Below are 25,652 nucleotides of genomic sequence, written 5' to 3' on the forward strand. Positions count from 1 at the left end.
TCACAACCACCTACCGAAAGGGAAAGATACAAACAAATGAAGCCCGCCGCCCGTCATTTCTTCCCTGCGGCTCTCCTTCCCCTCCAAACATCCCCCCCCAAATTCAACAACCCCCTCCTTCCGGCTCGCTACCTACACATATATTGCTTTCGCAACACGTCTCTTGACCTCATCGCTTTTGATAAAGCTATATGCCCTTCGGGGATAACCCTCGCAGTGGCCGATCATGGAGGACCGAATTCAATTCGACATAAACGAGTCGCTGAAACACTATCTGAGCGACCCGGCCTCTGTCCCTACTCCCGATGCTGATCCAGAGCTGCTCGACTGCGAGACCGATCCGGACCAACTGTCTAGCGCTCTGATTGACAATGTCTTGAATCCCATCGTTGATGCGGTCGCGGAAAACCCAGAAGGACTGGCCCGATCGTCTTCTTTCGATTCGCTGCAGTTTCTGTTGAAGTGCGTCCTGTCCCCTGATATGTTCCTCTCATCCTCAGGATGTCTTCATTATCTATAGAAATGGTTCTAAATCCCCTTATTTGCGCAGGTATTGCTCGTTTTCCCCCACTAGGTCTCTCAGCAAGCTTCTTGATTTAATCGTTTCCGGCTTATCGGTCGAAGCGGACATAATACATGGGGAGCTTGAATCCGATGAGCAGGATGGCATACAGCATCACAAGCAGCTCTTGGAAATGTATGGGTTTCTTCTCCAATGGGCTCTTAGTGCCGTAGAGGTCAAAGCTGCAGAAAAGCCCACAGAGCCTGTACCCGCCCGCAGGGGCGCAGGGAAATCAGCCAGATCTAAAACGAACGCCAAAGATGGAAACTGGGACTGGACCGCGCAGATTCAGATCTCGATGGAGACGATGTGCAAGGTGATGAAGCTTAAACTCAGCAGAATATTTCTGACGACATCTGACCGTGATACATTCATCAATCTGTTCACCCGCTCAATTTACCTTATCCTCGAAAGCGAACAACGCGTCAAGAGTATGAGCATTCGGATGCATGCATTTAAGGTTCTTTGCATCGCAGTTAAGCACCACGGCCATGCATTCGGTAAGTTGCTCTGAGTCAGCTAACTGAGGTAGGAACCCAATAACTAACTCACCAGATAGGTGCCCAGACCTCCATCGTACAGAGCTTGACATATTTTGAGCACCTCTCAGAACCTATGGCGGAGTTCTTGCATATCTTGGCAGAACAATATGATTATCCTCAGCTCTCGGATGAAATACTGAAGTACGTAGCATACTTTAACTTGTATGTCCTCAGGAACACTTCCGGCTTACGTTTGTTAGGGAGCTTGGAAACAAAGAATTCAATTCTAATGACACACGCGGTCCTAAGTCGGTGTCAGCGTTCATTGTGAAACTCTCAGAGCTGGCCCCACGACTTATCATCAAGCAAATGACTCTTTTGGCTAAGCAGCTGGACAGCGAGGTGATTACGCACACTCTCCCATCGTGCCAGTTACTGAGTATCTAATATTCTATAGTCATACACCCTTCGTTGTGCAGTAATCGAAGTCTGCGGGAATCTCATCGCCGATCTAAGCCGGCAAGAGGAGCGGAGTGACAACTACAAAACGCAGATCAACGCATTTTTCGATGTGCTTGAAGAGCGCTTTCTGGATATCAATCCTTACTGTCGGTGCAGAGCTATCCAGGTTTACATGAGGATTTGTGACCTGGAACAGAAATTCCCCAAGCGACGCCAGGCTGTGGCGGAGCTGGCAGCAAGGAGCTTAGAAGACAAGAGCAGCAACGTGCGCCGGAATGCGATACGATTGCTGGCAAAGCTGGTATCAACTCACCCTTTCAGTGTCATGCACGGTGGGCAACTCTCGCACAAGGAATGGTCAGCTAGACTTGACACTGTGGATGCTGAACTGAATGCGTTGAGACCTCCCGAGACACCTGGCTTTGATGGGGCGGATGCATCGCATGTTGACAGTGCATTATTGGATGATGCCACTCAATTGCCGGAGGACTCCCCATCTAAAGCTTCGGGATTGACAGAGGAAGAGAAAGCCACAGCCATCAAGAAAGCTGCTGAACAGGCAGCTACTTCCGAGCTGCTAGCACGGCTACAGCTCACCAGAAAATATTACAATGAAGCCATCCGGTTCATCGAAGTCCTTCATTCCTCATCTGGCTTGGTCGCTCAGCTTTTATCGTCGAGGAACAAGAGTGAGGCCATCGAGGCCATGGACTTCTTTGTCGTGCTCGATGCCTACAAGGTCGAGACCTCCCGTAGCGGGATCCGGCGGATGCTGCGACTGATCTGGACGAAAGGTAATAGTGACGAAGGCAAGGGAGTTCAGACTCACTTGATCGACTGCTATAAAGGACTTTTCTTCGAGGCTCCAGATTCGTTTAGTCCCAATGATGCTGCAAATTATATTGCGCGAAACATGATCAGTCTAACGTTTGGGTCAACGCCCGCTGAACTGACATGTCTCGAACAACTATTGAGTACTATGATGAGGGCCGGCCACATTTCAGATGCCGTTATTGCGAAGCTCTGGCAGGTCTATGGTGTGCAAAAGAAAGAGATATCAAAGACGCAGCGTCGAGGAGCTATAATTGTCCTGGGCATGCTTGCTTTGGCAGATCCCGAGGTCGTCATAAAAGAAATTGAGACAATGTTGCGCATCGGCCTTGGAAGCCTGGGCAGATCTGACCTCGTGCTTGCAAAGTATACATGCATTGCATTGAGACGAATGGTGCCAGGTCGCCAAGCAAAGTCCAAGGACGTTGGTATCCCCAAACTGGGCAATGACCATGCAGTTTTGACGAAGCTCGGGGCTATAGTCGAATCGATATCTGATAGTAAAGAATGGTACGGTGTGGCGGAACAAGCCATTGGTGCTATTTATGCCCTGTCAAAGCATCCAGATGTCTTGTGCTCTGATATACTGAAACGGAAAACTAGATTCGTTTTTCAGCCACAGCTTCAACGATCCCCTTCCAAAGTTTCAGATGACGGAGAAGAACAACGACCTGAAACGGCTTCAACGGAAGGTCAAGGAGCAAAGCAAGAAACATCGTCTACTTCTTTATCCCAGCTTCTTTTTGTTGTCGGTCATATTGCCATTAAGCAGATTGTTCATCTTGAATTGTGTGAACTTGACTTTAAACGACGCAAAGCAGAACAGGAGAAGAACAAAACAGCCAATACCTCCAACCAAAAGAACGACAATGCCGAAGATGATGAGCTTGACCTCATCGGTGGGACTACTGAAGATGACTTTCAGGATGCCATGGCACATATTCGAGAACGGGAATTGCTATACGGCGAGAATTCGCTCCTATCCAATTTTGGGCCGTTGGTTACAGAAATTTGCGCGAATAGCAACATCTATGCCGACCGCAACCTTCAGGCGGCGGCAACTCTGTGCATGGCCAAGTTGATGTGTGTCTCGGCAGACTATTGCGAGAAAAACTTGCCACTTTTGATTACCATCATGGAGCGTTCTGAAGATCCAACGGTCCGCAGTAACGCCGTGATCGCTTTAGGAGACATGGCAGTTTGTTTTAACCATCTGATCGATGAAAATACAGACTTCTTGTATCGTCGACTGAACGATGACGAAGCTTCGGTAAAGCGCACTTGTCTCATGACGCTTACATTCCTTATTTTAGCCGGTCAGGTCAAGGTCAAAGGGCAGCTGGGCGAGATGGCTAAGTGTCTCGAGGATGAAGATAAGCGTATTGCTGACCTTGCCCGCATGTTTTTCACTGAGCTGGCGGGCAAAGACAACGCAGTCTACAACCACTTCGTTGATATGTTCAGCCTTCTTAGTGCTGAACGTAATCTCGAGGAGGCCTCATTGAGGCGTATCGTTAAATTCCTGATAGGCTTCGTTGAAAAGGTAAGTCTCCATTGGAACACCTCACATAAAATAATCCATGCCTTCATGTGCTGACCACTTTTGCGCTCGCAGGAGAAACACGCCCGGCAATTAGCTGAGAAACTGGCTGCTCGACTTCCCAGATGTGAGACCGAGCGGCAGTGGAATGATGTTGCTTATGCCTTGTCTCTTCTTCCTCACAAGAATGAAGAAATAACGAAGACAGTAACTGCAGGATTCAACAAAGTTGTCACGGCGAACGCCTAGGCTGATGAAATTATGCTTCATAATGATAACTTGGGATTTTGGTCTCTACATCGGCGCATAAATGGGGGCCCAGCGGCGTTTGAGGTCGGGTGTCTGCGAAGGAACTACGGATGGATGTGCTTAAATTTCTTTTCTGTGTTTTCTTTACCCTCTCTTCCTTTACTTATCACGTGTTCAGTATATGTAAGGGGGACTAACCTTATGGTCTGATGGGCGGCTAGTCCCAATGGAATTGTACAGTGGACCTCGGTTTCTATGACCCCTATATTTTGTGGAACTTCACAATGATTAAAAATGTCATCGACATACTGTATGTGCTGCGGCGGTGATCCAACTGCCTGCAAGGCACCTACTGTAAGTTGGCAACGGCCATAATTGTTGGAAAAGAATAGAAAAGAAACGCCAATCGTGTCCGAGATATCCTGGTAGGCCGTATGCTGGGTGGGATAGGAGGCCAAGAAAAGAGCGAAGTCCCTCAGTACAGCCATTATTCTATCTTCACGGTTGTAGAACTTTTCTTGACGATAGCTTGTATTTACGAGTTGGCCCCGCCACTGGATGAAAGAGATCTAAAATCATTAAATGCTTTCTTCCTATAGGCACAGCAGACAAAGGTGTAATCCCGAGGCAACCAAAAGAAGTTTAGGAAGACCGAACAAACGAATACCTCTAATTATATGTCGCCAAAACAATTTCTTCGCGTACGCCAGATTCAAGTGATTGCGTCCATATACAATCGGACCTATAAAGATAACGCCTCTATGCACCCTTCGTTACACTCTCGTCCAACCTATAATCACCGCTGCGTAGCCCTTCAAGTACCTTCAACCCTTCATCTGTTAGCTCGGGTCTTCCCAAAGGTGTAACAGCGCCGGTGAAGAAACGAGGCTGCCACGTTTCGTTCTTATTCTGACGCTCTGCGGCCTTTTGTCGTTGTCGTTCCTCGATGTCTTGCTTGAGCTTGGTAGCCTGGCCGTACTTTTTGTCGACGATCGCTTCGGTGACCAAGGACCAAAACTTGCGAGATTCGTTGGATAGTTGACTCTCTTCTGGAGGCAGCGTCTTCGCGACTGGGAAGAGGGGTGTGACATCGATCAAAAGCCGAGGTTCGTTTGTACCGGCCAACGTGTAGAAAACTTGTCCATGCCAAGAGCCACTGATCCGGGCAAGAACATCGCCTTCGGGTACATCTTTGATTCTCGTAGTCACATCCTTATCCGGATCGTACTGGAAGATCACACCCTCAACCTTATTCTGCGCCCGACCAATCCAGCCCTCCTCCAGGTACTGTAAAATGACCTTGATGCGCGTCTTCGCACAAGTGATGTAGCAAGTGTCCGAGACAGAGATCGCCAAAGCGCCTCTGAGGAGACCACCAAGGTGTGCTGCAGGATGAGTCAAGTGGTATTCCTCATCATCTCTGTTTTTCAGGTTGACGAATATTCCCAGGTTATGCTGGCCAGGAGCGACCCGGATGCTGGTGCCGGTGAACTTGGCACTGATCTGGTCGAAACCACGCGCCGAGACCCCTGTATCCGGGCAGTCTATAAAAAAAGCCGAAACCGGAGGGTGGTGAGAAGTTTGTTCAGTTAAGTAGCATATCTTGACGGAATCTGCGCTGCTATTCTTTGCGTTGGAGGAAGTTTTTGGAGTCGGCGAGACTTCTGGGAGTGTCTGATCTACTTCCCAAGTGCACTAATTCCAGGCGAGTCAGAACATGCCATTAACTTAGGCCACGAGGGCTCCGCTTCAAACCTACTCTGAAGAATTCCCCCAAGGTAGAATTGTACGGCTTGCATGGTTTGCCTTTGATGTATTTCTGTGATCTGGTCAATGACCTGCCACTGATTGACAATGCATCTTGAATGAGGGCAGTATACCAAGTCCTTGGTGAACCAGAATCTCAGAACCTCCAGCGTACGTCCCAGCGGATCTTCCGATTGACCAATGCTGTGACAACCATGTCAGAGAACAACAAGCCCTAATGATGAACAGGCTATCTTGCTGACCTTGCAAAGGCCTCCGGTCTGTCTAGGTAATTCCAGTATTCTGATTGAGGAAAGGAGATCTATATTAGCAATCTGCGAAGGGGAGATGACTCTCGTGCGATAGATAGCACAGGAGACAGCTTACCCAGATTTGGTGTGGGTTCTAGAAGATGCGCAGGCAATGAGAAACGAACAGACGCGATGTCGGCTACTCCGACGAACCTGGCAAGACCATCCAGACCTATCAGCACAGACTATCGGAGAGAGGTACCGGGCAGTGAGCAACGGTGTAGCCCATGTCAAAATCCCACGTACTTGCGGAGAATGGACAAGAAAGTCTTCAACTTGGAAGAATCATCAGGTGCCTTCTCAGGAGTGTCTTGGACTGTAGTTGAAGACATGATGGCACTCTATGCGTCTGGAGATAGTATAGCGAATCTGGGAGGGATAAGAGAGATGGTGTTCTTTGCGTAGCTTGTGGCGAAAAGGGTCGATGGTTGAGTGTCGGAGCGAGATCTGCGGTGTGCACCGGGCAGCCACCCAGACGATCACAGGACTTGAGTGATGGGAAGGGAAAAAAAAAAAAAGAATAGGCTTGCACAGCGAGTACAGGCACGGGAATAAGCAAGCAGATGAGGACCAGCCAGAGATAGCAACAAAAGCAAGGCAAAAAAAAGGCCGCAAAAGTGCTGGAGAAACGATAATAAGAAGAATAATTAATGCGGCGGGCGCGTGCACTGACTTCCAGGCGGTGACGTCCCTCTTGTCTTTCTACGTCACTGTCACCGACACACGCAATTGGTTGGGAGAGAGGAGAGACTAAGAACGGACTGACTAAGAAAGAAAAGGGGGTTAAAATTAAAATAAAAAAGAACGAGTAGTTAACTACTTAAGAAGAAAGCAAGACAAAATAGTCAAATAAGTAGTCACGCAGGCCAGCCTGCAGATAATGACTGTCAGTGGCACTGGCAGTACTAGTCGAATCTTGCTTGTACTCCTGAATTGTTTGAAGTGGGGATTACCCACTGATTCATGTAGATAAAGGGGACGCGAAGAAGCATGGAGAGAAAAGGGGGGAATGAACAGGGTGAAGGAAAGAAGTAGTAATAGTAGTAGTACTGTTAAAGGCCGCTCAGCCAACTTTAACTAACATTTACTACTCTGTACTTGTGTTCAGTAGTAGATAGTAAAGGAACATTCTGCTGAAAAGATGGGAAGGCCGTGGAAGGCAGGGAGAGACTGGAAATTCGGAACCGAATTGGAATGATGATGGAAAAGAAGGAAGAAAAGGCCGAAAATGGGTTGTCGTCCAATCGGCGCATCACGAGGCTCCTTGTCCGGCCCTCCTTGGGCTTTACTAACTTGTTACTAGTAAGTTAGTTAGGTAACAGTAGTACCTATGTACCCTCTAGGTACTGGTGAGTAAAGTGGAACATTATGTAGTAGGTAAACTTTGTTCTTCCCATTCATTTATTCTGTGCACACAACACACATGATATACTTACACTTGGCTCCTACTGCATGCACGAAGCTAAATCCATCCTCGCTTCTTGTCTATATGCAATAATACATCAAGCGTAAGTACTCCGTCCGTATGGACTTTCCCTCCGCTTCCCATGTTTTACCTCATATCATGACACCTCCCACAGCCTCCATAGTTTCGATGACCGAGTAATCAAAGTCACCGGACAGTAACGATCATCTGACACAAAACTACTATCTTATGTCTATTCAACGCTAATGTAGTCATCCGCCGTGGAGTGCTCCTAGGGCACGCTCTACGTAGAACAGTCAATCATTATTTTTCTTCCAATCCCCTTTGGTGGAGAAGGACGACAAAGCAAACGAGAACAACAGGATGTTCTGATGGAGTCTTCATAACAAGTCCTCTATCATCCTTTTGCGTGCTAGAAAGCGTAGCCACGTTCGAATAGCCGGGCCATAATCATATCTTCGTCCTTCAGCATAATCCTCATCCATTTGCTGAGACTGTTGCTCTTCTCGGATTGCTGCTCGTAGTTCCTGTTGAGCATGACCCAACCTCTGCCGATGATGAACAAGTTCTTCCACTGAACACGCCCGATATTCTTTCTCTTGTCTTTCATGGACGGTCACTTGGTCGATGATTTTCCTCGTCAACGCATAGCGTTCATCCGGTCCCAGGATGGTATTTTCGTATATCGAATCCGCCAGAGTGGATTCAAGACCAGCAGAGCTCTCGGGACATGAGCTCAAGCGCTCTTGAATGATTTCTAAGCCCCTTACATTGGCAGCTAATTGATTGACAAGCTCAGGGAGCGGATCTCTAGCAACACCCAGGATAGAAAACTCTATCTGATCTTCTTCATATGCCTCCATTCTGGCGCGAATATCAGGCTTTACCAGGCTCAGCCAATCTTCATCCGATGCGCAAGAGCCTAAGGATCCGGCCCAGTCAGTGACAGATAGTTACCGTAATAGACTTGACATGACTTACCAAGCGCCTGAGGTTGACGTTCTAAGCCGTCGAACTTCCAAACTTTACCCAAGGCAGGGACGAAGGCAATGAAATGAAAACCCGCGTCTGCTTTATTATCAGCGGGCTTGTTCTTAGCTGGCCTACTTCGCTTGGATGTAGCCTCAGCTTTGAGCTGGTAGTCTGAGCTAAGCATGTCCATCTTCCTGCTGCCAAATTAATCAAGTGAGTGCCCAGTGGACGAAGCAATTACCTGGCGAATGAATTATGTATTCTTTTGACGAATTCGAAGTTATTTATTGCATCTCCCCTCAGTGCGGGTGTGAACGGCATGGTAAAGTCTTTGAAACTCTGTAGATTCTCCCCAAGGTCGATATTGGTGATGTTGTTGACGATGTTTAGAAGAGCCACACTGGCGCAAGCATTGCTGGCTGTCTGGGCTAGAATGTTAGTGGCAAGCTCTAGGGCTAGATCTTTAGACAGGGAAGACTGACCTGATTAGCAAACCAGAGGCCCTCCGGGCAGCTTGCTTCTTGCTTATCTGGATCATCCTCGCGCCAACGGAAGAGGAAAATCAGACCATATATGGGTTTACTGTGGGTGTATAAGGTCTTGGTAATCAATAAACTAGATCATGGTATGCCACTTACTTCAGAAATGCCATCATCTCCTCGTCAAGTGACACGACCTCTTGGATTTTGATCCCTTTTACTCCGAACTCCCGGAGCATCACATTGAAAAGAGCCTGCAGAAAGATGATCAATCATGGCGCTCAACACCGTGGGAAGCAATGGAAATATCGGTCATAGAGCCATACAGGTTCCGAATCCAGCTCACAGAATCCATTCCAGGAATCCTGCTCGAATTTCGATGCCGGTGAGTAGTAACCGTTCAAACCCTCAATGCCATCATTGCCTACAGTGGCAGTCGGCTGGGTTCCAACCCGTCGGCGTTTGGCCTGATGGGTCATGATGCCAGTAGTTGTAGGTCCCTAGCTAGTTCGGAGGTTATAGATAGTGGAAGAGGAATGGCGGGAACCGAGCAAAGCATGGATCCACAGGGCTGGTCACCTTGCAGAAGGGGCAGAGATCATGAGAAATGGACCGTAGTCTTACTGACGGTAGGGAGAAGCATGGAAAGGCTCTCTCTGAGCCCACTTTAGAGGAACCAGCGTGTCAGGGTTTGCCGTGTTACTAGCTACCTGCCTGCTTGATCAAAGGGAAGATGGAGGACTAGTCGCTGTGTAACACATTTACCGGGGGACTACTACGGAGTACACTCCGTAGTCTATTACACCACGTGTACGGAGTACTGGGATACCAGGTACTTACGGCTTCCCGCAGCATCGATCTACTCCGTAGATATGGAGTGTCCAGTCCAGAGGAGGCGAAGAAGTGGCCTTGTATATGATTACAGAGGAGTCTACTACGGCTCCCGTTGCATCTCAGTAAGGTCTCCCGTGGAGAGTAGTAGGTATTTTAATTTGTATACCAGTTACCTGAATCTACAGTAAGCGACACGCGTTTGCAGACGCGCGCTCTACTAGTACTAGTTTAATTAGCGAAAGCATCCAATGGGCCTGTTTCCACCGTGTAACACGTGATCTTCATACATCATTAACGGGATCCGAGCTGCAAACTGGAGCACTTCCGACAGCTAAAAAGCTAAACCCTTGCATTTACTTATTACTCTTGTCTAGCTAGGTCCCGGTATTTCACCACTTATTGTTCGGGACTTTTCACATTGTCAAGCACATTTACCAAATTATAAAGGAAACATAATAGGTTTACAACGCGAGTACGTTATTAGTGTGCCAAATCTCGCCGAAGTTCTCTTTCAAATACGCGCAGCCCAACCTACTACTCACTAGCCTGTTTTCTTTTCCCTCGCGCTTTCTTTTTCTTTCGCAACATCGAACGGCTCAACAACCACTTTCCCCTGGTGAGTCCAAGACAACCGCCAGCCTCAGCAACTCTCGTGAGTAATTCATCCAAATTTCACAAACCATCCTTTCTAGAGCACAAAAAGCTCACCCTATGACGTCTACTATAGGTCTTTGTGCCCTTTTTTTGATGACCGCAGCATGCCATGAACGGTACTCCTCGACTTCGGTCTGCTTTCCCGCAGACACCACAACGAACTCCGAAGATCAGAGACTTGAGCTATTCCACATCTAAGCCGAAGCCCCGGGATTTAGAGCAGACGAAGAGTCTTTCAAAGATACCCGCACAAGATGCCAATCGACCACTCATACCAGTAGGGGTTATAGATGCCCCGTCGCAGCGACTTTACATTGCGGCTTTCTATGTAGCATTAAATGCTTGGCGAGTATACGAGTCTTGGACGGCATCCGATGATTTGGACTCGACTTGGTTATTCCTTAAATGGGCTGCTGTCGATGGTGTCTTTCTCTTCGGTCTACAGGCGCTGCGCATCCCGTGGCTAGAATGGGCTTTTCCCACTACACTTGCAATCTTCATTATTCACGTTGTCGGCAATGTATTCCTCATGTTTCGAATCCCCGTATGCTTGTTCACGTCGCCGCAGTAAAACAAAGAGCTTGCTAACTTGTAATTAGATCCCGGTTGGGACATGGATCGCTGGCATGGTCAAGTTGGCTTACGATAGAGAGCTGTCCATTTCTGAACGAAGTGTGAAGCCTGGTGATATCATTCACAACGCATCTCTTATTCTAGGAAAGCAGATCGTTCATATACTCCCCGAAGGGTAAGAGCCCCTAGTTTGGCAATTGACCCAACTATTTGTATACGCTAACAAAATCATGCAGTTCAGCTATTCTAAACCCAGATCAAGTACCACTGTGCATCGACGCACAAAAGACTGCCATCGATTTGCCAATTCGAGTCAATCAAACGGATCCTATCCTTATCGAGTTGTTACGTCTAGATTACGACACCGGCGCAAATGAAACGATCATACTATCGTCCAAGCAGTTGAAACAGATGAAAAAACATGCAGAGAAAAGGCACCAAAGCTCAAGTTCAGACCTTCATCGAGATCTTCTCTATTCAACTCGGCGACCGGGCATTTATCGCCTGCAGAGGGTAGTAGATGAGTCTAACCTTGATGTACACATGCGCTCGTCTGATGCTCTCGTTGTCACTTGTCCCCGGGCGCTGGTTAAGAACTCGCACACTCATAAATGTCGAGGGGAACTGTCAAACCTGATACTAGCGGTCGAGGGCACGCCGCCATTGAAGATTAAGTACAGCAGACAGGTGAATCATCTTGACCGAGGATTTTCGTTTCAAAACATACATCCCGATAATTTGCGCTCGCCATTGTTGGGTCAGAGAAATTCCGGCCTCCTTTTCAATTCCAGAGAACCCGAAGTCGCCTGGGCTCAAAGCCAAATCATCGAAGTTCCGTTGAATGAGTCACTGAATGTGGGCGGGGAGTGGCTCTACAGCATTGAAGAGGTACATGATGGTGCAGGGAACATCGCAAATTATTCGGCGCTTTTGGATGTATTTGATCGCTCCTCGACCAAGTCTCTATCACAGTGGCATCAATTTTCAGTCCACGAGAGGCCACGCCTGTCTCTGACTGGCTGCAATGACCAGAGCTTCCTAGAGGTTGCACGTGGCGACAGCGTTGACCTTCCCTTGAAATACCATCCTTCTGGTCAAGGCTACGCCAATGATGGGCCCTTTTCTCTGGTGTACTCGTTCAGCAGTAGCGATCAAGAAAGTCCAAGTGAACAGCCTAACAAAGTTCGTCAACTCACACTCAAGAGTCTCGACCAGAAACCTCAGATTAAGGATCCGGGTTGGTACAGCCTGAACTCAGTTTCAAGCCAATACTGTTCTGGAGAAACACTGGAACCCTCGTCTTGTTACCTGCGCAATCCTCCCGAGCCTGAACTGGCCATCAGGTACGAGAAGATCTTTGACAAGTGCGCTAATAACCCTGTCGGTCTACTCGTTGATCTGGACCTCACTGGATCGCCACCTTTCCGGGTTCGATATGTTGTTGAACACTCGAAAGGCGTGGAGACAAAGTCCCAGACAATTGACGGGCTGCGTGCTCAGCTGGATTTCACCCCTTCAGAGGCAGGCGCCTATCGTTATCGCTTCTTGGACATCTCGGACACTGTTTACGCTCCGCAATCTCTCAGGGACAAAGTACCAGTCCTAGAACAAGATGTGAAACCTCCAGCTTCTGCTCATTTCCTTGGGAACAAGGAGGTGCGCAAGGCTTGCTTTGGGGAGCCAGTGTCCGTAGACGTAGCCTTCCTAGGTGAAGCGCCATGGACGCTGCAATACGAGCTCGTCCACAACGGCAAGAAGACGAAGTATTCTTTGGTTTCCGACAGCGAAATGGCCACAATCGTGACAGAAAAGCTCGTCAGCGGTGGTGAGTATGCCATTGTGCTAACGGGCGTCAAGGATCGTTCGAACTGCAAACGGACTCTCAGGGACACTATCAAGATTGACGCTCGCTCGAAGCCACCGCACGCGTCCTTCGGCCAGATTGAAAAAAGTAGAAAATACTTGGCTTTGCAGGACTCCAAGCTTGACATTCCGGTCAGACTAAGTGGGGAGAGGCCGTGGAACGTCAGATATCGCAACTTGAATACCAATTCTGTCGTTCTTGAGAAGACATTCTGGCAAGAGAATAGCGTGCTCACCGTTGCTCAAGAAGGGCAGTACGAACTTGTGGACGTTGCTGATAGCTCTTGCCCTGGCTCTATTGACCAGTCAGCCAACGTCTTTGAGGTGTCCTGGATACCTCGCCCTCATATCACGACAGTGGATGGCTCTCCCGTTGGCGACGATGGCCACGTAACGAAACGCGATGTTTGTCAAGGCGAAGATGATAGTCTTGAGCTTAGGCTGTCGGGTAACCCCCCCTACGACATACAGTACGAGCAGCAGCGCAAGACGTCTCGTGGTTCACCGTCAGTCAGGCTACAGAGTCTGAAGACAGCCCTGAATGCTGCCTCCATGGAAATGGACACGTCAGAGCCTGGTTCCTATACATACAAATTCACAGAAGTCGGCGACCATCTCTACGACCATGATCCTCGCAGCCGGCCGGTTGTCGTGACGCAAAGGGTAAACCCCCTCCCCTCTGCACGTTTTGACTCGCCTGGTCGTATCTACGGTTTCTGCAAAGAAGACATCAGTGGCGAGGAACTGATACCCATTACTTTGGAGGGCGTACCGCCATTTTCCCTCGAAATCTCCATCAAGCACCACTCGAAAGCCAAACCAGAAATTGTGTCAATCCCAAACATCAAATCCAACAGGCATAACTTGCCTATCCCACGACGCCATCTTGAATTGGGCCAACATGTCGTCAGCATCCGCAAAGTGAGAGATGCACGTGGATGCCAGCAAGAAACCGATTTTGACTCTTCTTCGGTGAGGGTCGCGGTTTCGGACGTGCCCACAATCATCCCTCTGGAATCAAAGACCGATTACTGTGTCGGCGAACGCCTTTCTTTCTCATTGTCTGGTCACGCTCCGTTTGACGTGTTCTATACATTTGACGGTGCATCCAAAAAAGCTACTTCCAAGACCACGAATTTCCGCCGGATTGCCGAGCGTCCAGGAGTCTTCACCATTACCGCTGTAGGTGACGGCGCGAGTGGAAAGTGCAAGGCACACAAGAACATAACAAAGACGATTCATGAGATGCCGAGTGTGAGAATCAGCAAAGGTCAAGTCTCCGTTGTTGATATACACGAAGGAGGAGAGGCCGAACTTCAATTTGAGTTCTGGGGCACACCTCCATTCGAGTTTACGTATGTCGCTCATTATTATTCCTCCTGTATATCACCGTGGATTAACTAATAACTTGTTAGGTATATCCGGAGCTCGAATACTCGAAGAGGCAGAAAGCCCGAGATACTCGATATCAAGCACGATATCTCTTACGAGCACACGAAAAGCATCAAAACATCCGATGAAGGCACCTATGAAGTTGTCGCAATCAAAGACAAATACTGTTCCTTTTCTTCTCAAGAATCGATTGAGAAGACTGAGAAACCAATGGCACGCCCCTGAGATAGAAGGTAGAAGGAACTAATAGGATGTGATGTGTACGAGTGTGATTCCAGCATTTTGTTTTCTTTCTCATGAACTTTTGGTTTTTCTATTCGCAATCGCATCGCAACGGCGCTAGGTATTGAAATGTACAGGTTAAATCAATTCGAAAGGTCTATCTATAGCTATTCATAAATTACTTCTCGGAAGCCACCTCTGTATGCACTTCTATACTATCCACCAAGTCAGCACCTAATCTGGCGATCTCGCTTAGGACGGCTTGGCAATTCATAGACACTTCTTCGTTGGCTCTCGGTTCTGAAGGGCACGTTGAATATGCCAACTTCAGCGTCCATTTCTTCGGTTTGAGGATCTGTGGGTTCCAGAGACCGCCGATAACGCTGCAGCTTTCGTCGCCGTGGAAGAGAAGCATGTTTGGATGGTAACACGCCTGCAGGTCACGAGCAAAGGACGACACCATTGCAGGTTTAGCAGTTCGCGCAGTTCTCCGCGCATCTAAGTTCTTGAATCTCGTAGGCAGTGCCAATCGTTCCTGTAGCAGGCCCGGGCGAATGTTGATAACGAAATCGTAGGGTGCTAGGGACGTATGGAACAAGTCTGACACAGTAAGGCCATAGCCCTGCTCCCGCAGCAATTTCATGGCCGCTTTAGCCAAAGTACACATTCGAGCAGCCACGACCTTTGGTGGCATTTCATGCTGTGTCCAAGTTACGCCATCAGTGTCAATATCGGAAGCAACAAACAAGGCGACGGTATTCATGGCCGGGTCGACGCTTCGCCAGGCAGAAAAGCGAGTCTGGATCGCTTCCATTGACTCCTTATTTAATTCACCGAAATCGACCATCAATGGCTCCTGCTGCCAATCCCATCGGGAAAGGACATGAAGCGTCCTCAAAAAGCCGGCCATGACACTCGAGGGGCTGTCCCAAGGATAAGACTGGGTAAAGACCCGGACAACGAGTAATTCAATCAACTCTTGATTGACATGACCTGCGAGCAGGTGGCAATTGAACCAATATTTAACGAGGCGAATTGTTGGCGACAACAGTGGGAAGCGTGTACATAAAGTGCGGATTGCCTGCGTTAGACGAGGTGTTTGGATAAAGAGTCGCTTATATGCAGCTAAGGCATAAGCCACTTGTTGTTTCGCCAGCGGGCTAGCACCTTTCTCCTTCAGTTGACGTTCTAGCAACAGCTGCTCGCGCTCATGGTGAATCCTAAGGCGGAAAACTATTCCTGATGTATGGGTGATGTCCAAGAAGGAATTATTCATCAACCCCGTTGACTCATTTTCCAACCCAACTCTACAGGCGGAAGCAACCCCGCCCGACTTCAAGGAGTCTCCTATCTTGATGAGAAAGGCGACCTTGGTCATCTGGATAGCCTTCAGATCATCTGGCCACCGGGCCGAGCTCTCAAACTGAAGAACAATGTCCGCAGGGTTGGATGCAACCCCAGCAGTACCATGGAGCCGGAGGGCAGTGTAGCGCAGACTAGGGCTAGCTGGTGCCAGATGCCTAACAGTTAGGGGAACACCATCCATGTCTTGAATTGATCTTTGCACTGAAGTGAAGGCATCGGTGATTGCCTGAAAAGCGGGACTCGAGTAAGAGAAGACATCGTCGCCGCCTTCGCGAAGCTTGTCGTCATATTCATCTCCAATGAATACCACGTCGTCTTTGGTGTAGTTAAAATGGCGGCTCAAGATGTACATCAAGATCTGATACACTATAGATGGTGATGACTTCTCATCAGTCCATACCAAGCTCTCTCGAATAGTACCATCCTTAAAACGTCTGAGTTCAGCCTTCTCTCCCCAAAATGACCTAAAAGAAGCTGCCTCTTCTTTCTGTTCTGCAGACGGGCCATGATCGACAACACGCTCAGCGTTGTCGGTATTAAGAACGATACCCACGGAGACACTTTGGCTTTCTGGCTTGCGATGCGGTTTTGCGTCTACCGGCCAGGGCTTGAAAACATCCCCGTAAATATGTACGAGATCCGCTCTGTCCCCAAGCGCTCTAACAATCACGTCATATACAGCAGTCTGGCTGCGAAGGCTCCGGAGGATGTTTGCACTGTCCTGCGCTGGAAGCTTCAAGATGCGGTCAAATCTCAGAAGAGGTTCATTCACCCTGATGATAAAGACTTTGTCAAAGTTGTCGTCGCGAGATTCATTCAACATGCGCACAGTAGTGTTTGCTTCACGGCGAAGAAAGGCATAGGACCAAGGGGCCATTTTATAAAGGACATTCAACCCGCGTTTGCCATCAAATAGGACTGGGGTGCCATCAGGAAAAGATATGTCCGTAGCGGAGAATAGCAACGGAATGGCCAGGTCCCTTCCTGCAATGAATTGAAGGGTCGCCTTGAATAGCTGGTAGCTACTATATGATTTTAGTAGAACGGGCTTGCCGTTGGGACCTCCTCCTTCGAAGAGGAGAGCCATGAGCACTGTCCATTCAAAACCACCGAATCCGCCCTTGAACGGAGATGAGCCCAGTCCCCGCTGTCGGAGCCATGTCCGGCCTAAAATGCAGGCATCCTTGAAGGATTCGCAATTCCGAGCAGCGTTGTGAAGAAACTTGTGATACTGTGCCACTGTGGCTTCTGAACGAAGAGCGGCATTGTAGAATGGGGTGGACTCCTGAGACACAGGCACATCCGTTGAGCCCTGGCGAATATTGTTTCTCGACGGCAAGGTCCGAGAGATTGGGAACAAGGAGTCTTCGATGGCCGTAATTATACGAATCTGAGTCTTTGCAGGCAGGGACTCCTTTCTCTCGGTGCTATTAGGCTCCAGTAGAAGAACAGGACGAAGGCTGTCACCATCTTGAAGCCCAAATTTGACGGTGAGATTCAGTTCCTCCGCTTCCCTAATCCCGGCAGCAAGGCTCGCGATGTAATATGCCCGCTTGTGGAAATAGCGGTAGTTCACGTAATCCTTTTCCTGAAACAAAGCACTGGGCATCGTGACTGCCAAGTCCACCGTCAACGGTACATCGCTTTTGACACCTGTTTTCAAAGAGAGACTTCCGACCACATTGATATTTGTTGGTTTCGAGTAGGATACGGTGTACTTTGTATCCTTGGCCGGGCGAGGTTCAGGGAATGGAACGGTAATTCCATGCGCGCCACGCAGCTCCTTCTCCGCTTCAAAGGTTGATTTTGGTGGCCTATCTGGAAGACATTCGATAACGCTTTTCAACTTGTGAAGTGTCTCCTGGAGTCGCGAGACTTGTTTGTCATAGTTCGGCCTCGACCCATTCAGTAGTTCGTCCAGTTGTAGCTTGAAAAAGGTGGATTTATAGAAACCGCTGGCGAGCGCAAGTTCAGCGGAGCGGTCGTTCTTTGAAGGCCCACTGGTGCGCAGAGTAGAAACGTCGGACTTTCGAGAGGATTTAGCGGCATCGCTATCAGTCAGTCTATTTCGATTCGATACCGAGTATGCACTATTATTTTGTGTACGCGAGGAATCGTCCGGTGAAGGGCTCAGTCTCCTTCTTTTTGCTGTATGGGCCGACATATTGAAAAGGCTTCAAGGAACAAAAACTGCTCTGAGCGTTAATTGAGGAAGTTGTTGGAAATGCGACCCGAGCAGGAAAAAATTGGCAGTTGTGTAAAAAGTACCCTCCCCTGTGATGGACTAGCTGTCTCGAATAGACTGCAATGTCTGCGTCGTTTTGTTTACTACCTCCAGTCCTTCCCTCTTTTTTTTTTCCCCTTTGCTGTAATTTTTAGCCTCTTGATTTTTGACTTGACGGGAAAGCAACGTCCGATCTCCGATACCCACTCTCACGTGGAGATAGCTAGCTGAGTAAGCAGCCAGATGAATGGATCTGTAGTTAACCACAGTTAGCTAGTAGTTACTCCCGGTACTCCGTAACTGACTAGTGTAAGTGACCAGTGTAAGACCAAGAGGTCGTGTCTTGCATCGTTGGGACTCCAGGTGCAATTGGATTCGTCCCAAGCTACTACTGTTAGTACTACTTAGTTCTACATCAAAGGCCTTTCCCTTTTTTCCCTTTATTTCCATGGATTATATAACATAATTTCTATTTTCTTGGGTAATATTGTATTCAGGTCTTGTCATATCTATCTAGTACTTCGGAGATAGGTACCCCGCATACAGTGTAAGGTAGCCCTTCCGTATTACCATGCAGCAAGTGCAACAGCCTAACAGTATCAGTCAACCCTCCCTCACCATTACAATCTAAGGAATGAGGAACAGAAGTAGAAATAGATTTTTGGGGCTTATAATACTTATTAGTTAGGGACTAAGCATGATGGCTACAATGATACTCTATCTAATGAGTTGCAAATTGTCCTGGGATGTACTGGCATTGATCATTGGCTAGACTTCTCTGAGGGCAGCGCCGAAATCGCAGTTGACTCATTAGAATTAGTACAAACTACTAGTTAGTAGTTACTTATTGTCCTGACAAGTTTTCTTCACCATCCGCCACCTTGCTAACATTCTTTACACTACGTACCTTCTTTTGTCCGCCTCTGTTCTTACTGTCTTCGATATAGTGCCGTTTCCTTTGTGCTACAATGATCCAAGACATCGGAGGCCCAGTCCCTCCTCACACTGATCACGTATGTTCTAACCCCGCGCAACCCCGCCCAGCTTCTATTCACCACCCTTTTAGTTTTTGTCTCGGTCGCCGTCTTGGCTCGGACGAGATGCGCAAGGCTTAGAAGCTATTTCAAATCACATTTGGGCTTTACTCACATCCTCATAGGCAGTCAGTGTATCCCTTCCAACATGGAAAGCGAATGTTGCATACGAGGAAGGAGAGTCATGGGTTGTGAATAAGATGCAATGCGGTTATCCTCGGTTCTTTATACACCCCATCATACAGGATCTGGCGAGGGAGATCGTACGTCGCTATGGAAGCCCAGAATTGGAAACGGCTATACTATTCCCTTCCCTCAAAACATCAGGGGTCTGCTATTCATTTCTCAAATCGAAAATACAAGCCGAGGAACCCTGCAATGTCCGGACAGTAGATTTTGCCCTTCCCATTCAGGGCAAAGACGCGCCGTCTGGTACAGACTTGATACTATCGTGTGTGATATATCCCATCCAATACGCGCCAATCGCCAAGCAGGTCTGGCAACATACAGGAAATGGAATCTCAAGTAGACGTGCTGAGTTCTGCCTGAACGCTTTAAGGAATGGGTCTCTCATGGAAAGGAAACCTGTAGCTCAAAGTATTGCATCGCCACGGTTTTTCAAGGGGCCCAGGAGGTATCAGGGTCGAGAGTCCATAAGTGGAAAGTCTCAGGGAAATGGGACGCACGCACGCGACAGTACTACAGGTACAATTACGACAACCAGCAGCATGCAAGATGGCCGCGAACATGTCCAGTTCATTGAAGAACGATTCGGTCGGAATCTAAGCACCTCGCTGGCCGGTCAGGCAAGGCTGGCTGTACGGCGACGCATTGCGGGCGTTTTGACAGCCGATGTGGAGCTTAACGAGGCCCTTGAAGAAGAGTCAGGAGAAGGACGTGTCGCGGGGCTGACAGAGTCCGATGTTTTTCTCTTTCCGACCGGCATGAGTTCCATCTTCAACGCTCATCAGATGTTGATGGTTGCGAAGGGAGATATGAAGAGCATCTGCTTTGGATTTCCCTACACCGACACCCTAAAGATACTTCAAAAATGGGGCCCGGGCTGTTTGTTCTATGGTCATGGCTCTTCGGAGGATCTTGATGACCTGGAGTCAAGGCTACTGAAAGGAGAGAGATTCCTCGCTCTATTCACTGAATTTCCGGGCAATCCGTTACTGAAAGCCCCTGATTTGAAGAGGATCCGGTCACTCGCCGACAGGTATAACTTCGCTGTTGTAGTAGATGAGACGGTTGGGAATTTCCTCAACATCAATGTGCTTCCCTATGCAGATATTGTGGTAAGCAGCTTGACCAAGATCTTCAGTGGTGACAGTAATGTTATGGGAGGGAGTGCAGTACTTAACCCCCATGGGCATCATTACGGTCCTCTAAAAGATATATTTGCACGCGAATATGAGGACAATCTTTGGGCAGAAGATGCCGTGTTCCTCGAAAGGAATAGCCGCGATTTCATATCCAGAATTGATAAGATCAATAAGACTACGGAAGACATCACAGCGATGTTGGAGGACTCTCCACTCGGTAAGCTAACAATCAAATCCCTTCGATGTTGGACTACTGGGTGTCATTGCTCGATGTACCTGCCCAATGCGTTCAATGCTAACTGACTTGCAGTGAAAAAGGTCTACTATCCGAAGTACAACTCTTCAAGACCCTTGTATGAAGCATTCCGCAACAAAAATGGAGGATATGGCGGTCTATTTTCGGTTACATTTCATTCAACGGCAGCGGCAGTTGCTTTCTTTGATCAACTCGAAGTACTCAAAGGACCTAGTCTCGGTACTAATTTTACACTGAGGTAGGTCATTTTCATGGCAGGAAAATGGGCGACAAGCCTGTTAACATTGATGCAGTTGCCCTTACACTCTGTTGGCGCACTATAGTGAACTAGAATGGGTATGTCAACCTCTCCGATCCCCGACACGGCATAAACTTCGCTTTTAGTTGGGTATATACTCATGCTTTCCATCATTTAGGCAAGCTCATTTGGTGTCGACTTTGACCTAGTAAGGATAAGTGTCGGCTTAGAAGATGTTTCGGATCTTCGCCAGCGATTCCAGCAAGCTTTGAATGCTGTCGCTGAAGTAAACACATGATGCAGGCTTCCTGGAAAGAGCGTTTATAGACTTACGAAAGCATGCATCATATGACCTACATAACATGCGACTTTCATGCCAAAGCTTTTCGGGTGACTACATATTTAGTGGACTGCCTGGTAGCTTGGTGAAAGAGAGTACTGAACTTCCAAGGGCCTATCATAGCCAATGAGCCATGGCTTGAGGTTCCAGAAATTAGCCCAGTACCGCGATGAATATTTTGCTCTATTAGCTTTTCACTCGTGTTCCACTTATCTATCAAGCCAACAACCACTCTCCGAGTGTTGTATCTGTGGACCCTTAGACTAGAGACCCTTTGACAACCAAATACAAATTATCTGCACGACATCCATGTCCGTGCCTACGTGTCCCCGTGATCACTGACGCTTAAGAGTACAGTGTACTAGCGTGCCTGATAGCCTACAAATACAAATATATTAAGGGCCCAAGTAGCTGGGCAAACTTGCCGGGAAACCATAGGTGATTGATCTTCTTAGTTACCTTCATGATAAGAAGCAGCTATAAGCTAAACCAGCTGGTGCACCCAGTGCTCCGAATTGCTTTCGAGGTTATTTTAAAGAACAGCGATAATTATAAAGATAATCAGGACAAAGACTCTAATAACAATAACGGCTGAAAAGCGAAGACTAAACGGTGTAAATAGGTCTGTACCCAAGTTTCTCTACATGATCAGTTAGGCTAGTGCGGCGCCAGAGTCACGAGACTAGCAGTTCGGAAAAAGTCGACTTCCCCAATTTCGTCCGGTACCTCCCCTACAAACCTCTACTTGGCTATGTCTAATTAATCTTAGGCTTTTGGCATCTTCTCGTATGTGTTCCACTTTAGCACTTCTTATGTGCTGTATATTTATGTTAAATCAATGATTCACTAATTACTCACTTCTGCTTCCTTGCACTAGGTACCATCTGACGGCCACCTCTTCCTCCAGCTGTAGCTGCTTACTTGCTATCATCTCAGAGCCGAAAAGACTGAGATTGGTCGCGATGGCGAATTGCCTTGCAGCTCCTAGGCGGCCTCTTCTGGCACTGCCATTCCTTCTGCCCTCTCCTTACGAGTGCGTCACCCTAGGTTTGCGACGCAATCAGTCTTCATACAGGCGCACAAAGCAGCGTCTACGTGTCAAGCCAGATGCCTCATTTGGCTCTTCTGTGAGCCATTCTCAAGAGGATCATATCATCTACAACCCACCGTCAAGTGCGCCGTCAGTTTACCACACGCCCACTAAATTCTTGCCCTCTGATGATATCCGGAGAAATTTGCGCAACGCGTCTGTCAAGGGTAGCAACGCCGAATCCCTTCCCCTCGCAGCCAAAGTGACCACCGAGAAAAAATACCATCTAAACCCATCAGATATAAGAGAGATTCGCAGGCTCAGGGCCACTGATCCGATGACATGGAGTCGGTTGAAGTTGGCCAAGCGCTTCGACTGTTCCCCAATGTTTATTGCAATGGTCTGTGAGGCTAGTCCAGAGAAGAAGGACATCCAAAAGCGAATTCTGGAAGCTGTGCAATCAAGATGGGGATCGAAACGTCGGATGGCCAGAGAAGACCGACAGCTGCGGAAGGAGACATGGGGAAGGGATCAGTAAAGCCACAATCAGCTATTATTTTCCCCCACTTGTCTTTACCTCAAATCATATTTTCTGTCACGCACCGCCTTACTTTCGATTGGATGTACCAAAGAGACTTGTTCGCTTGCGAACATGCATCGAGGAAGCTCAACATTTGTATAAAATCATGTATTCTAGCGTTGTCACTCTTGGGAAATGAAATGTATTTTAGAAGATTGGCTGTGTTATTGGCTTTGTTTCTTTTCTTCACCTTTCAGTAGCGCCCACATTCTCCTGGTTCTTATCGAGGTTAGATGCTCATTAATGGCTATGGGCGCTTATTTGCGCTCCGGAACGGGAACCTTCTTAAGTAGTACCAAGCCGAGGTGGGCAGGACGGACAACCAACCGAATGATAGCGAGGATACTGTTAGGTAAACCTGTGTCAACCCAACAAGCAAATCAGGTTACTTCCATTATCTTCCACAGCACAAATGCCCCTCCCCCTCCGTCGCATTGCAACATCGCTTAGCTGGAGGGAGTGCAGATTATATCTGTCATCATCACCTGCGCACTTCAAGGATATCCGGGCGCCTCGAATATCTTCCATTCAACACCAAATACGCTATCTATCTTTACGCCGCTCATTTTACGGAAATATCAGTGATCCGAAAATGGCACCGCAACTTGAACCTTTCTTCAAGCAGTAAGCCACCTTCATTTTACTCGTCCTCTTTTTTTTGTCATTGCTGGTTTTGCTTCTACTTTGGCCGTTTCCTTCCTTGGCATATGCTTCTACTATGGTCCGCTGGCTGACATGATTTGGGTGACCATCTGCACAGGGTCGACGATTTGTCGGGCTCTTTCATTGACCGTACGTCACGCTCTCCCAAACTCCTGCTGTGGAGGATACATCCTCAAATAACCCAAAAGGTCTACGAAAGGCTGTCGCTATCCCATCTATTTCCGCACAGGATGAGAATAGAAAGGATGTCTTCAAGGTGTGTACTGCAACCTGACTCAGCCCTCATCACTACTAAACTAATCCCTCATTTTTTCCCCCATCAGATGGCCCAGTTTCTTGCTTCCGAGCTTGAGAACTTGGGTGCCGAAGTGGAACAGAGACCGTTAGGTAAACAACCTGGAAAAGAGCACCTAGATCTTCCCCCGGTTGTGCTTGCTCGTTATGGTAATGACAAGAGCAAGCGAACCATCCTGGTCTATGGGCACTATGACGTGCAGCCGGCTTTGAAAGAAGATGGCTGGGCGACAGAGCCTTTCGAGTTGACCGTCGATGATCAGGGAAGAATGTACGGGCGCGGAAGCACGGACGATAAAGGTCCCGTCCTCGGCTGGCTGAATGTTATTGAAGCTCATAAAAGGGCTGGTGTTGAGTTCCCGGTCAATCTGCTCTGTTGCTTTGAGGGGATGGAGGAGTATGGCTCAGAAGGTTTGGAAGAGTTCATTCAAACCGAGGGCAAGGAATTTTTCAAAGATGCAGATGCCGTTTGCATCTCGGACAACTATTGGCTTGGGACCGAAAAGCCTTGCTTGACCTACGGGCTCCGAGGCTGCAACTACTACTCCGTGAGCATTTCGGGCCCTGGTCAGGACTTGCATAGCGGGGTCTTTGGTGGCACAGCCCACGAGCCGATGACTGATCTGGTTCATGTGCTTTCTAAACTTGTCGATTCGCAGGGAAATATCCTGATCCCTGGAATCATGGACCTTGTTGAGCCCCTTACGGAGGAAGAAAAATCCCTATACCCTGGCATCAACTACACTATGGATAATCTTCACGAGTCACTGGGCAGCGAGACAAGCATCCATTCCACCAAGGAGAGAACTCTCATGGCAAGATGGAGGTACCCGTCTCTTTCTCTCCATGGCATTGAGGGCGCATACTCTGCTCCTGGCGCGAAGACAGTAATTCCAGCTAAGGTCATCGGCAAGTTCTCAATCCGAACTGTGCCGAATATGGAAAGTGAGGACGTGAACAAACTCGTCTTCGACTATGTCAAGGCAGAGTTCGCCAAATTGAATAGCAAGAACACATTGAACGTGTGGCTCCAGCATGATGGAAAGTGGTGGGTTGCCAGCCCGAAGCATTGGAACTTCTCAGCTGCAAGCAAAGCCGTGAAACAGGTTTTCGGTGTTGAGCCGGATATGACCCGTGAGGGTGGCAGGTATGTCTTCTGATTCATACTCGCCATCTGTTACACTGCTTCAGATACTTTGAGACTGATATCCATATAGTATCCCTGTCACACTAAGCTTCGAGCAAGCTACAGGCAAGAATGTCCTCCTCCTACCTATGGGAAGCTCGACTGATGCTGCTCATTCGATCAACGAGAAGCTCGATAAGAGGAATTATATTGAAGGAATCAAGTTGCTGGGAGCGTATTTGCATTACGTTGCGGAGGAGCCTATGGACATCTGACCGTATGACACTTTGGAGACCTTCGCAGTCGCTTGAGTCTACGTCACCCCTCTCACTCACAGTGTGAGAATATCCGGTGGATGACTTGTCCTCTTCCAGTGGGACCTCGAAGGTACCTGGGGCCTCATGGCATACATTGAAGCTTGCAGCTCTCTGCATAGTACCTAGGGATGCTTCGTCCCAGTATAAGTCATATCATTTGGGTGAAGGACACTGTAGCATCGCAAATTCCAAGAAATTCGCGCATAATCACTAGAGGCAATGATCACCAGTTGTTCTTTTGCATCAAAGCAATGGCAAGGTA

General features: G+C 48.2%; 8 protein-coding genes across 8 annotated transcripts; 5 read left to right on the forward strand and 3 right to left on the reverse strand.

The window, feature by feature from the left end:
* Positions 1–79: 79 nt before the first annotated feature.
* BO79DRAFT_207165 (condensin subunit YCS4) lies at positions 80–4,377 on the forward strand. Its single transcript, XM_025682123.1, has 6 exons — positions 80–462; positions 551–1,062; positions 1,122–1,245; positions 1,305–1,446; positions 1,502–3,880; positions 3,953–4,377. The coding sequence occupies exons 1-6, from the start codon at positions 227–229 to the stop codon at positions 4,124–4,126; spliced, it is 3,567 nt and encodes a 1,188-aa protein (XP_025543565.1). The 5' UTR covers positions 80–226; the 3' UTR covers positions 4,127–4,377.
* Positions 4,378–4,711: 334 nt separating this feature from the next.
* BO79DRAFT_207166 (putative oxysterol binding protein (Orp8)) lies at positions 4,712–6,727 on the reverse strand. Its single transcript, XM_025682124.1, has 6 exons — positions 6,430–6,727; positions 6,260–6,336; positions 6,136–6,175; positions 6,007–6,076; positions 5,886–5,945; positions 4,712–5,821 (listed from the first exon to the last, which is right to left on the reverse strand). Exons 1-6 carry the CDS (start codon positions 6,513–6,515, stop codon positions 4,886–4,888), a joined length of 1,269 nt encoding a protein of 422 aa, XP_025543566.1. The 5' UTR covers positions 6,516–6,727; the 3' UTR covers positions 4,712–4,885.
* A 1,262-nt stretch (positions 6,728–7,989) lies between these two features.
* BO79DRAFT_235317 (ubiquitin C-terminal hydrolase 37) lies at positions 7,990–9,757 on the reverse strand (the record flags this gene model as incomplete). The annotated part of the gene is made up of 6 exons (XM_025684465.1): positions 9,387–9,757; positions 9,220–9,314; positions 9,064–9,163; positions 8,823–9,004; positions 8,591–8,775; positions 7,990–8,531 (listed from the first exon to the last, which is right to left on the reverse strand). The coding sequence occupies exons 1-6, from the start codon at positions 9,537–9,539 to the stop codon at positions 7,990–7,992; spliced, it is 1,257 nt and encodes a 418-aa protein (XP_025543567.1). The 5' UTR covers positions 9,540–9,757.
* Positions 9,758–10,278: 521 nt separating this feature from the next.
* On the forward strand, positions 10,279–14,756 carry BO79DRAFT_235318 (putative nuclear envelope pore membrane protein). Its single transcript, XM_025684466.1, has 5 exons — positions 10,279–10,546; positions 10,622–11,092; positions 11,148–11,296; positions 11,358–14,339; positions 14,400–14,756. Exons 2-5 carry the CDS (start codon positions 10,658–10,660, stop codon positions 14,599–14,601), a joined length of 3,768 nt encoding a protein of 1,255 aa, XP_025543568.1. The 5' UTR covers positions 10,279–10,546; positions 10,622–10,657; the 3' UTR covers positions 14,602–14,756.
* Positions 14,757–14,776: 20 nt separating this feature from the next.
* Positions 14,777–18,268, reverse strand: BO79DRAFT_235319 (rRNA-processing protein UTP22; the record flags this gene model as incomplete). The annotated part of the gene is made up of 2 exons (XM_025684467.1): positions 17,791–18,268; positions 14,777–17,754 (listed from the first exon to the last, which is right to left on the reverse strand). Exons 1-2 carry the CDS (start codon positions 18,125–18,127, stop codon positions 14,777–14,779), a joined length of 3,315 nt encoding a protein of 1,104 aa, XP_025543569.1. The 5' UTR covers positions 18,128–18,268.
* Positions 18,269–19,087: 819 nt separating this feature from the next.
* BO79DRAFT_188274 (cystathionine gamma-synthase) lies at positions 19,088–21,612 on the forward strand. Its single transcript, XM_025680586.1, has 5 exons — positions 19,088–19,200; positions 19,347–20,763; positions 20,857–21,040; positions 21,096–21,138; positions 21,219–21,612. Exons 1-5 carry the CDS (start codon positions 19,156–19,158, stop codon positions 21,336–21,338), a joined length of 1,809 nt encoding a protein of 602 aa, XP_025543570.1. The 5' UTR covers positions 19,088–19,155; the 3' UTR covers positions 21,339–21,612.
* Positions 21,613–22,133: 521 nt separating this feature from the next.
* Positions 22,134–23,123, forward strand: BO79DRAFT_243018 (mitochondrial 54S ribosomal protein mL58). The gene is made up of 2 exons (XM_025685250.1): positions 22,134–22,166; positions 22,258–23,123. The coding sequence occupies exon 2, from the start codon at positions 22,343–22,345 to the stop codon at positions 22,946–22,948; it is 606 nt and encodes a 201-aa protein (XP_025543571.1). The 5' UTR covers positions 22,134–22,166; positions 22,258–22,342; the 3' UTR covers positions 22,949–23,123.
* A 276-nt stretch (positions 23,124–23,399) lies between these two features.
* Positions 23,400–25,617, forward strand: BO79DRAFT_207170 (M20 family dipeptidase). The gene is made up of 5 exons (XM_025682125.1): positions 23,400–23,614; positions 23,751–23,782; positions 23,842–23,909; positions 23,977–25,094; positions 25,165–25,617. The coding sequence occupies exons 1-5, from the start codon at positions 23,583–23,585 to the stop codon at positions 25,346–25,348; spliced, it is 1,434 nt and encodes a 477-aa protein (XP_025543572.1). The 5' UTR covers positions 23,400–23,582; the 3' UTR covers positions 25,349–25,617.
* The last annotated feature ends 35 nt before the right edge of the window (positions 25,618–25,652 follow it).

This window comes from Aspergillus costaricaensis (genome assembly GCF_003184835.1).
Source record: "Aspergillus costaricaensis CBS 115574 unplaced genomic scaffold BO79scaffold_4, whole genome shotgun sequence".
Classification (NCBI taxonomy): domain Eukaryota; kingdom Fungi; phylum Ascomycota; class Eurotiomycetes; order Eurotiales; family Aspergillaceae; genus Aspergillus; species Aspergillus costaricensis.

Bases quoted from the DNA above. Each gene is read 5' to 3' on its own strand.
- BO79DRAFT_207165 (XM_025682123.1), top strand. From the start codon at position 227: ATGGAGGACCGAATTCAATTCGACATAAACGAGTCGCTGAAACACTAT. The intron at 1,246-1,304 runs GTACGTAGCATA...TACGTTTGTTAG, and splicing joins CTCTCGGATGAAATACTGAA to GGAGCTTGGAAACAAAGAAT. The intron at 1,447-1,501 runs GTGATTACGCAC...AATATTCTATAG, and splicing joins CTAAGCAGCTGGACAGCGAG to TCATACACCCTTCGTTGTGC.
- BO79DRAFT_207166 (XM_025682124.1), bottom strand. From the start codon at position 6,515: ATGTCTTCAACTACAGTCCAAGACACTCCTGAGAAGGCACCTGATGAT. The intron at 6,176-6,259 runs GTAAGCTGTCTC...TTCCTCAATCAG, and splicing joins AGAACCCACACCAAATCTGG to AATACTGGAATTACCTAGAC. The intron at 5,946-6,006 runs GTATACTGCCCT...ACCAGATCACAG, and splicing joins TCTGGTTCACCAAGGACTTG to AAATACATCAAAGGCAAACC.
- BO79DRAFT_235318 (XM_025684466.1), top strand. From the start codon at position 10,658: ATGAACGGTACTCCTCGACTTCGGTCTGCTTTCCCGCAGACACCACAA. The intron at 11,093-11,147 runs GTATGCTTGTTC...ACTTGTAATTAG, and splicing joins TCCTCATGTTTCGAATCCCC to ATCCCGGTTGGGACATGGAT. The intron at 14,340-14,399 runs GTATGTCGCTCA...ATAACTTGTTAG, and splicing joins ACACCTCCATTCGAGTTTAC to GTATATCCGGAGCTCGAATA.
- BO79DRAFT_188274 (XM_025680586.1), top strand. From the start codon at position 19,156: ATGATCCAAGACATCGGAGGCCCAGTCCCTCCTCACACTGATCAC. The intron at 20,764-20,856 runs GTAAGCTAACAA...ACTGACTTGCAG, and splicing joins GTTGGAGGACTCTCCACTCG to TGAAAAAGGTCTACTATCCG. The intron at 21,139-21,218 runs GTATGTCAACCT...TCCATCATTTAG, and splicing joins ACTATAGTGAACTAGAATGG to GCAAGCTCATTTGGTGTCGA.
- BO79DRAFT_243018 (XM_025685250.1), top strand. From the start codon at position 22,343: ATGGCGAATTGCCTTGCAGCTCCTAGGCGGCCTCTTCTGGCACTGCCA.
- BO79DRAFT_207170 (XM_025682125.1), top strand. From the start codon at position 23,583: ATGGCACCGCAACTTGAACCTTTCTTCAAGCA. The intron at 23,615-23,750 runs GTAAGCCACCTT...CCATCTGCACAG, and splicing joins CTTGAACCTTTCTTCAAGCA to GGTCGACGATTTGTCGGGCT. The intron at 23,783-23,841 runs GTACGTCACGCT...ATAACCCAAAAG, and splicing joins GTCGGGCTCTTTCATTGACC to GTCTACGAAAGGCTGTCGCT.